The sequence below is a fragment of the Calonectris borealis genome, chromosome 3 (assembly GCF_964195595.1).
Source record: "Calonectris borealis chromosome 3, bCalBor7.hap1.2, whole genome shotgun sequence".
Lineage (NCBI taxonomy): Eukaryota > Metazoa > Chordata > Aves > Procellariiformes > Procellariidae > Calonectris > Calonectris borealis.
The window spans coordinates 323,969-335,735 of record NC_134314.1 but is presented as its reverse complement, the minus strand read 5'-3'; the positions used below and the strand labels follow the sequence as shown (position 1 = coordinate 335,735).

The following is an 11,767-nucleotide window of genomic DNA, read 5'->3' as shown; positions in this document are numbered from 1 at the left end:
CGCAATCCGCGGGCTGCGGCAGCCCTTCGGAGGCCAGCTCGCCCTGCCGCCCCAGGGGAGACGAAGGCGGCGGCCGCCCCAAGCAGCCGCACTTCGAGCACGCTCATCGTGTGGCGGGGAGGGGGGACAAGGCGCTTGGGACCGGCGGCACCGCCGCCTGCCCGTGGCGTGGGGCGGCCCCGCGCTCACCCGCCCGGCCGGAGCGGCGCACCCTCGGCGCGTGCCCACGGTCGCGCGAGGACGCCCCCAGCGCCCCTCACACAGTGCGGGCCCCGGCGCGCCCCCACCACCTTGTGTAAACTTAGCCCCGCCTACCGACCAATCAGCAGAGGCTGACGCCCCCCCCCCCCCTCCCGGGCTCTCATTGGCTATCGCACAGGACCAAGTCGCCCTACCCTCCCCACCCCGCTCCACGGCTCTTAGCATACTAAGCACGCGGGCGCCCCCTATCATGTTATATAGCCCAGAGCCCCGCCCACCGACTAATTCGTGGAGGCTGACGGCACGCTCCCGGGCTCTGATTGGCCGTCGGACGGGAAGCCCCGCCCCGGACGGCGCGTTACGCAGCGCGGCGGTTAGCGGCGGCGGCCCGTCGGCGGAGTAGCGACGCGCTTGGGGACCGGGAGGTGCCGGGCGAGCCCGGTAAGTGCACGGCACCCGCCCTCCGCTGCCCACCCCGTCCCCGTGCTGCCCTCCGCCTCGGGCCGGAACCGGCTCGGTCGGGCGCCGCCAGGAGGCCCGGGGCGCGGCCCCGGCTGACAGGCCTGGCGGGCGCGGCCCGGTCCGGCCCGCCGAGCCTGGTCTGGTCTCACAGCCCTCTCGGTTCGCCTCACGCCCGCGCCTCTGGCCTGCAGGTTGTGTGACCGCAGAATGTCGGAGGGCGAGTCCAAGCAGGTGCCGAGCGGCGGCTCCGACTCAAAGCCGGAGTCCGCGTCGTCCGGCCCGGGAATGACCTCAGTGTCTGCGCCGGTGACTTCCGCGGCGCCCCCGGAGGAGGAGGAGGAGGAGGAGAGCGAGGACGAGTCCGAGATCCTCGAGGAGTCGCCGTGCGGCCGCTGGCAGAAGCGACGCGAGGAGGTCGGTGCCGAGGGTCGGTTCCCGGGGCTGGACCGCCGGGGTGCGCGGGGGAACCCGGACCAGGCCGGCGGGGCCTGGGGCCCGGGCGAGCTCTTGTCCTGCCCCGCCGGCTGTCCTCCTTCCACCTGTCCCCGGGTCAGCACGGGCCCCCGCGGCCAGGGCCTGTCACGCTCCCGGGGTGGTAGGGAGATGGATAGCCCGTCTTTTCTCGGGCTCGAGAACGTCGAGGCCAGAGTGCGGCCTGCTTTTCTCCCTGCACGTCCATTGTGCTGGAGGCTCTTCTGTACGGAGGGTGCCAGGGCCAGCTGTTGCTGCTGTGTTGAGCAGGGAGTGTCTCCAGCACTCCTGTGTGCATCTCGTTTCACAGATCTTTCACTCTGGGAATGATGAAGAGCAATGACTAGATAGTCCTTGGTGTTTGCTAGGGAGTGTGAAGTGAGCAGTACCTGCTGCGGAGGCAGGCAGTTACCCAGTCTCGTCAGCTTTTGAATTATGCCTTGGTTTTGGTTTGCTTTGAAGTCTTCAATTAGGATAAAACATAGCCAGTTCATGCAGGCTCGTTTCTTGGCTTGTCCGATTTGCATCCACTTCTCAGTGCGTATATCAGAATTGTCCTGTATGAAGACACAAGTAGATTAGATCTTATTGTTTTGGACCTCTCCCTTTTTCCACTCTTTGCTGTGCTCTGTTTATCTTATTGGGGGCTGTCTCCACAAACTGGTTTCTGCTTCTGGCTGGGCAAGCTGTATAGCTGTGGTAGTTGCTGAAAGACACAGAATGTTAACTCCAATGCTGCGGCACAAGTGCTGATGTAGCTTTTCTCAGCCAAGTCAGGGCTGAGCATAGAGGTTTGTCTGCTTTATCCATTATTGCAGACACAGGGTAGTTCAAACTCTGGTGGTGGTGAAAGTGTGATTTATAATGATTTAAATTTGGAGGTCAAAGATTACCCACAGCTCCTTACCTTTGCTTGCTTGAAAGCTGTATTGGTTTTGTTAACGTAAGCCAAATCTTAGCATGGTGTAGTTAAGAATGTGCCTTTTCTGGTGAAGCTGTACAGTTTGGGTTGCAATGGGGAGGGTATCTTTACGAAGCTTTAATTCTATCCTCCACAATATATTCCTTATGATAACCTGAAGTGCTTTTTCCTATGATCTGTGCTGAATTGACACACATTGGGGAACAAAGCTGATGTTCAGTTTGTGTAGTCTTTTCTACATGTTTTATTCTATTTCTAAATGTTTTATTTAATACCAATCATTTTGATACAGAAAGATGAATTTCCCTCCGGGCTTTTCTGTACTCTCCCACGTAAATGTAAGATTTGGTAGGCTCTAGTATTTTCTTTGGATTTCAGTTTCCCCATCTGCAGACAAATTAAGGCCCAAACAGAAGAAGTTCCTTAAAATTTTGGCATGGCTAAATTACTCTCTTCTAGCCTGAGAACGAGGGTGGCTGGTTGGTTTGAAGGCAAGCCCCCTCTATACGTTAAACGTATGAGCTTTGTTCCACCTTGCAGGTGGAATGACTGGTGAAGGCCCCAGAACGAATTGTTGACTGGCCTGGGGTAAACTTGGGGCCTCTAGTTCTTGAGTCTTCATCCGCCACGCTTGCACCGCCTCCCCGCAGGAAGTGCCGATTTGGTGCTGACAATACTGGCTGCAGTTGCCGATGTGTGGGCCCTATGTCTCACATGTGTGTATGAAAAACACGGGCTTCTAGTGATCATGCGGTTAAATTCTGTTTTGTCTCTTAATTTTGCATGTAAATTTGTGGCTTGATTAGACCCAAGCTTGTGGAGTGGCATTCGTTCACTTTAACCACATGACATCATACTCTTTTTTGTTATCTTCAGCTTTTGGACTGAACTGTTTCTTGGAGATGCAGATGTTCCAGCATGAAATTTATTTTGGAATAACAGCTTTACTTTCTGAGCATCCGAGTATACCAGGGTAAAGTGTCTCTCGTGCCAGAGAGGTGTCCCTGTAAAGGGCTGCTGGTGCGACGTGAGGGCTCAGTCGACACTGGTTATTCCGGTCAGTGCAGCTGTGTAGACAGGCTCTCACTTGCTACCCCTCGGCAGGGAGGAGGTGTTACTGCCGCCCCGTCCCCCGGTGATGCAATCCTGATTCTTTATCTCAGCAATATCTTCTCTGGATGCTGACTTAGGCAGCCGCCTTGGAAGAAACGTAATGCGATAATCTGGAGAGAAAACGGCACCTGTGATCGCTGGCAGAGTAAGATTGTATGTACTACGTGTAGTCTGGTATTCCCCAGGTGTTACCTTCTTTGCATCTTGCTTTGAGTTGCGTACTTGTACGTACATTTGGAAATGTAATAACCTCACTTTTTTTTAAAATTATTTTTAATAGCTGTAGACTCTTTGTAATCGGCTTCCTAGAAGACAGGTGATGTTGCACAGAGGCTGTGCGGAGAGGGGCCCTGGGAACCCGAGGGAACAGGCTGTCTCTGTGAACAGGAAGGGTGTACGTGCTCAGGCTATTTACCGTAAATTAGCAGATTTCAGCAAAATGAGCCCCAGCGTGATTCCCGAGCACGTCTGCCTCTCGCCAGTGCCTCCGCGGCGGGTTCTGGGCACAAAATGGTCGTGGGGCGGCAGAACGCCTGCGGTGGCTGTGCCGGTCCCGCCGCTTCCCTGCTGCCTTCTCCGAGGCGCTCAGAAGCGTTTCTCCGCCCGGGGGCTGCCCCCGGCGCAGGGCGCGCCCCGCCGCCAGCCCTGCCGGGCCGCGGGAGGCCGCGGGCCGGGCACCGGCCGGGGCGCCGCTGGCGGGGCGGGGCGGCTCCCCGAAGGACGGCTGCTCTAGCCAATGGCAGGGGGCGGAGAGCGTTACATCACCAGCGCCAACTCCCGTAGGCTGCTCGCCGCCTTGGCCACGCCCAGCGACGCCCTCGCGCCCGCGGCGGTCCCGCCGGTGTTCGGCTCCAGGTTGTGGCTCGGCGCCTGCGCCGGCCCGGCCCGGGGCGAGGGGAGCGGGTCCGGGTCCGGGGGAAGGGCCCGCTCCGCCAGAGCAGGCGAGCGGGAGCTGCTGGGGCGCTGCCTCCTCTGTGCGGGGCTTCTGCCCGGAGCCCCCGTTGCTCGCTCCGTCTTTGTTCCGCTGCAGTGATCCGAGTCACGTGGGAGCTCAGCAGCCCTAACCGGGCTCTCCAGTACACGCGGCGGTCACTAGCGCGTCGGGCTTAGCGTGCTCGGTTTGTGTCCAGAGTAAGTTAGCAAGTCAGCAGAGGCTATCTTGGGGCAGGGGGGAGTTTCACTTGTTAGCGGGATTGTGAATTACTTGGTTTAGCTACAGCAGCCTGGGCTAAACTATATCGACTAATGTAACTTAAAATATATTGGTTCACAAGGGGAAAATAGTGCCAGGCACAAGTCTAAACTGGGAGAGGAGTGGCTGGAGAGCAGCCCTGCAGAAAGGGATCTGGGGGTGCTGGTGGGCAGCAGGCTCAACAGGAGCCAGCAGTGTGCCCTGGCAGCCAGGAGGGCAAACCGCACCCTGGGGTGCATCAAACAGCACGATCAGCGGGGCAAGAGAGGGGATTGTCCCGCTCTGTTCAGCCTCACCTGGAGCACTGTGTGCAGTGCTGGGCCCCACCATTTGAGAAGGATGTGAAGGTCCTCGAATGCGTCCAGAGGAGGACAACCAAGCTGGTGGCAGGGCTGGAAGGCACGTCCTCTGAGGAGCGGCTGAGGACTCTGGGCTTGTCTCGTTTGGAGAGAGGGAGGCTGAGGGGCGACCTCATGGCTCTCTGCAGCTTCCTGGGGAGGGGACGTGGAGAGGGAGGCGCCGACCTCTTCTCCCTGGGATCCAGGGACAGGACGCCTGGGAATGGCTCAAAGCTGCATCAGGGGAGGTTCAGACTGGACACGAGGAAGCATTTCTTTACCGAGAGGGTGGTCAAACCCTGGAACAGGCTTCTGGAGAGGTGGTCGATGCCCCAAGCCTGTCAGTGTTTAAGAGGCATTTGGACAACGCTCTTAATAACGTGCTTCAGATTTTGATCTGCCCTGAAGTGGTCAGGCAGTTGGACCAGATGATCCTTGTGGGTCCTTTCCAACTGAACTATTCTATTCTATTCCTGCTTTAAATGTAAAAAAGGGTTGTGTTGAGTTCATTGATTGTAATTTTTCCTAGCGACAGGGAACTTCTGTAGCGCAAAGTGTGTAATTGCTGTGAAGGTTCAGAGAGTCTTTTAAAATTAAATGCTATTGTGAAATTTTTAACTGAGAACCTGTTTTAACTAGATAGAGAACACTTACCGTCCCCAAAGTTCTCTTCTTTGTGGTATGTTTAATGAATAGTGCATATGGTCATGCTTTGATATACCTTAAGGGTGAAGTTGCTGCCAGAGTGAGATGGCTGGGAGGAGGAGGGTGGAGGGTAAATGTGGCTCGTCCCATAGGATACTTATTTTCTGTTGGCTAAACAACTTATACAAGAGAAGACATAGTATCGCTCTGCTCTTTCCTGCACTGTATAACTAAGGTGAGCGTTTTCAGGTATCTCTCCTGTCCTTAAGCGCTGCAGGGACCATGACAATCTGCTTTCTCATGCTGCTGCTGTGCACACATTGCAAGCATGGGTCTCCTGGTGTGTTGCACACTGTATTGCTTTCCTACCTGAGCTGAATCCCCCTCTGCAATTGTAACCACACCCCTGGTGGCTCTCCTAACATATACAAAGGCGAGGCTTTAGCCTCTGCAAGGAGCTGAAGATAAACTTTTAACAGGGGAATCTTGTCTCATGATAGAGAGGCCTAGAGAAAAAAACCACAGTTTGAGGTTAGGGGAATCGCAGGAGGGAGAGACCGAGGCTGACAGGTTCTCCAGGCTTGTGCTTGCCTTGGTCCCTTTTGGCTTTTCTCCCTGACAAAATCCTCTTTCTCTGCTGTCCCCATGTGACACTTCATTTTCTTCTTTCGGTCAGCATGCATGCATAATTTATTTTTCTTGGGTTGTCCAAGTATCTTCACAATTATCTGCTATGCCTCCTAGGAATAGAAACTTCTTAATAGAGATGGATTGCAATGACACGCTTGCAGTTCACTTTTAGATGCATGCCACTGGCTGGTATTAAACCTGAAATCGAGAGCTTGGACCCAGTGCCTACTGTCCCTGAGAGCTACACAGATCATACAGAAAAGCGGCCCAAACATAATTGTAGGAAAACTTGTGCTCTGCTGCAGCAGAACCTTTTTTAATTTTCAGCCCAGTATTACTGTATTGGGCTTGGCAAGTTCCTGTTAGTGGGAGGGACTTAACTATTCACAAGCCTAGATGGTCCTATATTTTGTCATGTGTTTAATAACTATCTATTGACCGTATTTCATTCTATGCCTTTTCTGGGTAGGAAGACAAGTGATTGCATAAGCCAAGACGTTATAATAAATACTTTGTTGTCATCTCTGTAACATGCTTACTAAATAACCCATTTAGTGCTATTGAATGAATCTGTATCATATCGTGGATGTAGGAACAGGCAGGTTCCCTTTTAGGTAGCTGTATGAGCATGTCTGTCATGGTTAAGAGAGAGAAAAGAACCGAGCAGACTTGAGTATGCTAGGCTGCTTCTTCTGCAGGCTTCTTGTGAGGTATAGTCAGTTGTGGTACAGCTCTTGCCAAATGCTGCTTCGTTCCCTGATATGGAAGACTTTGCAAGGATGTGAAGCCTGGCACTTACAGGACAAAAGAGAGAGAATGAGAGAAAGGGTCTCTGGTCTCTGCTTAAATACCTTTGCCCTTTCCCTAAGGATTTGTCAGGTCGCTCAAGATTAGCGGGAGAACCTTGTACCGTTCTTGCAGTCCTGCTTGTGTTCAGTCCCTTGACTGGGAACTTGCCCAAGTGCTGACTCGCTCAGTCCTGTGTGGATGGCAGACATAGGGGTTGTGCTTCTTTCCTACAGATTCTAAAAACTTAGGAGTGATTTCTGGGGTGCCTGAAAGATGATGTTTGAGCTCTTGCTAGCCATCAACAACCTCTCTTGAGAAAGAAATGACCTTGTGGTTGTCTGATTGTTGTCCTGTGCTTGATGTATTATCGACTTTTTTGCAAGCTCAGCTGCTGGAGCACTTTCCACGTTATGCCCCCACTTCAGTGGCTGCTGAGATCGAGAGGTTCTTTTTTTATCTCATCCCTGGAGACAAATCTCTTGTGTATAAGTGTGTCTGTGCATACAGTGGTTGCTATGTTGCTTAATTCTTGGTTTCCTATCTCTGGTATTTTCCACTGTCAGGTAAACCAGATGACATGTGCAGTCCTTCATAGCTTCGTTTACTGTGACATGTAGACTAAGATAAGATGATGAAGTTCCATGTGGACCTGGGTTTCAGGTCAGGTGCAGAACTTGAGGACCAGTATTTGAGGCAGCATGCACTGTGTCTGTGGGTATATCTGAGTTCAAGTGTTCAGTCTTGCTGTTCTTGTATATCATTGCTGGAAGTTCAGAAAATTAATATAGGCAGCACCACTGTCTTTACTACTGCCATGAGTTTACTTCTACTTTTCTTATGAAAGACCTTGCTGTCATTTGGATAGGTGGTTCCCAGCCGTTCAGGGGGCCCTTGATGGCTAGGTGGTGGGACGTTACAGCTGAATTTTAGTGCTTGGGCTAACATACGTTCTTGCTCCATGCTAGTGCTATGAAATGTTAAGGAAAGAGCTGTGGTTTATGATGAGCTGAACCCAGAAAGACATGAAATAAAATGCTGGGTCTACTGCATCTTTGTTTTACCTCTTTGTTGTCTTTTCATGCCTAGTGGGAATCTTAGTTTCTTGAATCATTTTTCATCTGGAGCTGGTTGATGACTTTTGCACCTCTGGATTTACATTTCTTCAAGGAGACAGAGTGCAGGATTCTTGGAGAGAAAATGCCAATAGTGTTTGGATTCTGTGATGCTTGAGTCTGATTTCTTAGCAGCTGTTGTGACTGGAAAGAAACTTGCTGAGGCAGTAAAAGATAAGCACCGGTCTTCCTTTTCCTATCACACATCTGAGTTTCTGTATGTGGGAAAGTGAAGCATCGTTCCTTGGGAAGGTGGCATTTGAGATGCTCTGAGCTTTGGATTCTGCTGCTGGAGGGAGGACGGGTTGCAGAGATTCTCAAAGCAAACTAGTGCTAGGAGGGCTGCCAGCTTTTTGACAGGCTTTGGCAATGGACCTGTTTTTTTCCAGCTGGTGGAGAAAACTAATGCCATGCTGTAGTTTTTATGATTTTACTTGACCATTGGGAAGATACGCAAAAGAGGGAGTATGTGCAGCCTTTTAGCATTTTTATTGGCTCTTCTGGGGGCTTCCTGGAAGGAACAAACCCTTGAGAGGTGCTTGAATGAGATGAGGGGCACTGCAGATTGTAGACCCTTTGTCTTGGGCCTGTTATCTCCAGACCCATTATGTTCTTGCTTATTGACTGTAACAGACAGCTGGCAGCTTGCTTAGTGCCGCCCCAGCCAGCATCACTTCTCAGCCTTTATGCCGCCTCAGTAGGGGAGCAGGCGCAGCCAGAGCAGCTGTCTGCTGCTTTTCGAGCTTTCCTGGGTGGTTAGAGGTGCTAGTTACACTCCAGCTGCCTGTGACCGAGGGATACGGTTTGCTCTGCGTTCTTCAGAGAGCTGTTCTAAAAATAACATGGTCCGTGTAGCTTACTAGCAGCACCAAAGCCTTCCCCTTGTCAGACTTCTGTCACTTTAGACCTGCATTGGGAGGCCCAGGGGAAGCGGTTACAGTGTCGTGGTTGATGCTGTTGGGTGGGGGTCAGATGTTACAGCCAGGCTTACACCTGGGAAGGAACTTACTGCTGGGCCAGTGGAGGGGAGAAGCTGCTCGCCATCTCTGACTCCAGGTCCTGCCTGCGGTGAGGCTGCATGGGAAATCCTGAGACAGTGAAAGCATAGCCAGCCCACAAATAGTTAGCACAAATGGGAGCACGGTGCTTCTCCAAGCATCCCACGTTAACGCAGGTGACATGAATAACCGTATCCTGTTTCTAAGGATCAGTGCTTGGGGAAAATCCCATTTCACAGGTGTCTCTAGTATCTGTCTCCCAGGCCCTCTGTCTCTGCAAAATCTGGCCCCAAGACCTCTTGTCCTAATTTTCTGGCTTGCAGTTCACTAGCAGATCTGTGTGCTTACGTGTGCCCATACACAGAGAGTAAGGAGCACACTTGCACAGAAAATAGTTTGAAAAAAATTTAATAAAAAGACAGTTGAGGTGGTGGTGATCAGGCACAGGACTTGGCTAGCGACTCATCTTGAACCTTCTCTTTCCACACTTTTGGCCCTTCCCTCAAACGTCGCATGAATATTGTATGCAAATCCTCCTGTTTGATCCGAAAATTGCCCGTCTCCAACATCCTATTGTAAGTCCTGTATTCCTTTACACAGTGTCTCCACCTGGCTTGCATAATATTGCTGAAGGGGTTTCTCCTGTTGAATTGCCTAGGTGGGTTTTCCTAATAGGGACAATGACTTAATTGCTCACCTTTGTGGCCTTGGGAGTCCTCGGTTTAGTGTTTCATCCATCATGGATTAGGCTGTCTGGGTTCCCCACCCTGTTGTCGTTCTTCTTGATCACTGACGTGGTTCTTGCTTCTACTTTGAATAGCCCTTACCCAGATATCTTTCCACAGCAGTTTGATGAAACTTTTTTGGCCTGTTACTTCAGGGAGACTTCTGGAGCTTTGTCTGGAGTTGAGTGGACACTGTTACAATGCAGAAGGTGGAAGAATACAACTTTAAAAATTGTGATTACAGCAGTAGCAAGAACAAAGAGAAAATGTGTAATTACAATACTCCCCTTCTGGATAGAAAAATGAGTATCTCATGAGTATGTGGAATTCTGCTCTAGCTTTTTCATATTTAGGTGGTAGAGCCAGAGCTTCTGCTGTTAAACTAACAAATAAGAAAGCGAACAGGAGAAGAATGGAAAAAAGACCAAGATGTTTTGCTGTGACACGTTCTTGCAATAATCAGGAGTTGCAGAAATTTGAGCCAGGTAGTGTATGTGGACTATTGTATTTAGTAGTTATGTTTCAGAGGGCTGCAAGTTGAAATTAAACTAGCTGGTTTTACTTCTGATATATATCCCATGGTAGTCAGCTTTACATTTAATGTAATATATATGTATGTCAGGATCAAGTGCTTCCTCATCATTCTCTTTAAAATATGATGTTTGATCACTTCATTGGCTGCTTTTTTGCTCTTGTGTTATCAGAAATGTGAAATAATTACTTTCTATTCGTATTGTGTGCTATGAGTGATTTTTACAAGCCTATTCAAGATTTGCACTTACAGCAGTATACCAATTTTTATGGCATTTTCTATTCCTTTCCTTGTAATTCCTACTACTGATCTTTTAACACCTCCTAAGACTAACTGATGTTTTTCAGAGTTATCTGCCGTGAGTTGAAGATCTCTTTACCGAGTGAAAGTGTCACAGAATAACAGGATGGGCTAGCATAGAATGAAAGTAGCTAACTTGGAGTTTATCCTGTCTTTTTTTGACCCTCTTTGTGGTGGTTTGTATTACTGGCACTCGTCTGAGCTTACTACCCCTGGGTTCAGTACTGAGAACTTCCTGAACCTCCCAGTCAGCCATATTTCCCACTGTTCTCAGGGATATGAGCTATCTGCTACATCCTTGGTGTTGTATGTTTGATGAGCGTTTTGATAATGGTACAGGCATGATAATAGTACAGTAGATACAGAGGTACTGGTGAGTTACCGTAATCTTCCTGATGGACTGCTATCTGAATGTTTTTTATTTGTAGGATATTGGGTTTTTTCCCCATTCCCTTATTTATTTTGCTGTGCTGTTTCTGTTTACCTTTGGGAGTTAGGGATGGGGAATACATTGCTTCGTCCTACTTCCATAGTGCAGCTCAGTAAGATTGAACTCTCTTTGATTCCATTGAATTGCTCATTTGTTTCAAAGCACCAAATGAAACCAAGCATTTGTCCCTTTGGGCTCCTAGTAAGCAACTTATGTGTTTGTTTCTGTTACCCATTAAATGCATGGGAATGATGCATGTCTCCCTGTGGGATATCAAGAGCAGTGCTCTTTCTGTTCAGAGCAACTTGACTCTTGTCAGGTTTGGGTTTTGTTTGGTGTGGGTTTTGTTTGATTTGGTTTTTTTGTTTTGTTTTTTTTTGGTTTGTGGATTTTTTTTTTTTTTTTTTTAGTTGCTAATCCACTGACTGGAGAGTTATCTGACATGAATTTTTAGTGAAGCCTGTCCCTCAGTGTGTTGTTTAACCAGAACTGTCAAAATGCTTTGGAGAGGCTGGATTGGCCACTGAGCTACAGTCTGCGTGGCGGTGGTATGATTGAAAACTCGCTGCTTTTCTGACAGTACGGTTGCCATTCTCGATGACAGGATGGAACTGGGCTCCTTGAACAGGCTCCTGGCTCGAGCTGTGCTCTGCCCTTTGTAGCCCAGCTGTGTGGGCCAGCATGGAGCAGGAGTCTCTGGGAGGTGGCAGGGACACTTAGTGCGTGTGCTTAAAGAGTATGTCTGGTTTTGGTTGTTTCTCAAGACGGCACCTCCTGAGCTGTTGCATGTGAAATTACAAGGGAGGGCAAGCTCCAACTCATGGTAGACACTTAACTCTGTATTTAAATGTTCAAGATTTGTTCATTTGGTTACACAGACAACCTTATTGCGAATGTATTTTATGTT

The 11,767-nt window shown here is 50.1% G+C and overlaps 1 protein-coding gene across 1 annotated transcript in view; it reads left to right on the top strand.

Annotated features, from left to right (window-relative positions):
* The first annotated feature begins 544 nt into the window (after positions 1-544).
* The window catches only part of NRBP1 (nuclear receptor binding protein 1), a 44,230-nt gene continuing 33,007 nt past the window's right edge, over positions 545-11,767 (top strand). Inside the window, exons 1-2 of the mRNA XM_075144662.1 lie at positions 545-642; positions 855-1,077. Of these exons, the coding sequence (XP_075000763.1) occupies positions 871-1,077 (207 nt within the window). The 5' untranslated portion in view covers positions 545-642; positions 855-870. The remainder of the gene's footprint in view (positions 643-854; positions 1,078-11,767) is intronic.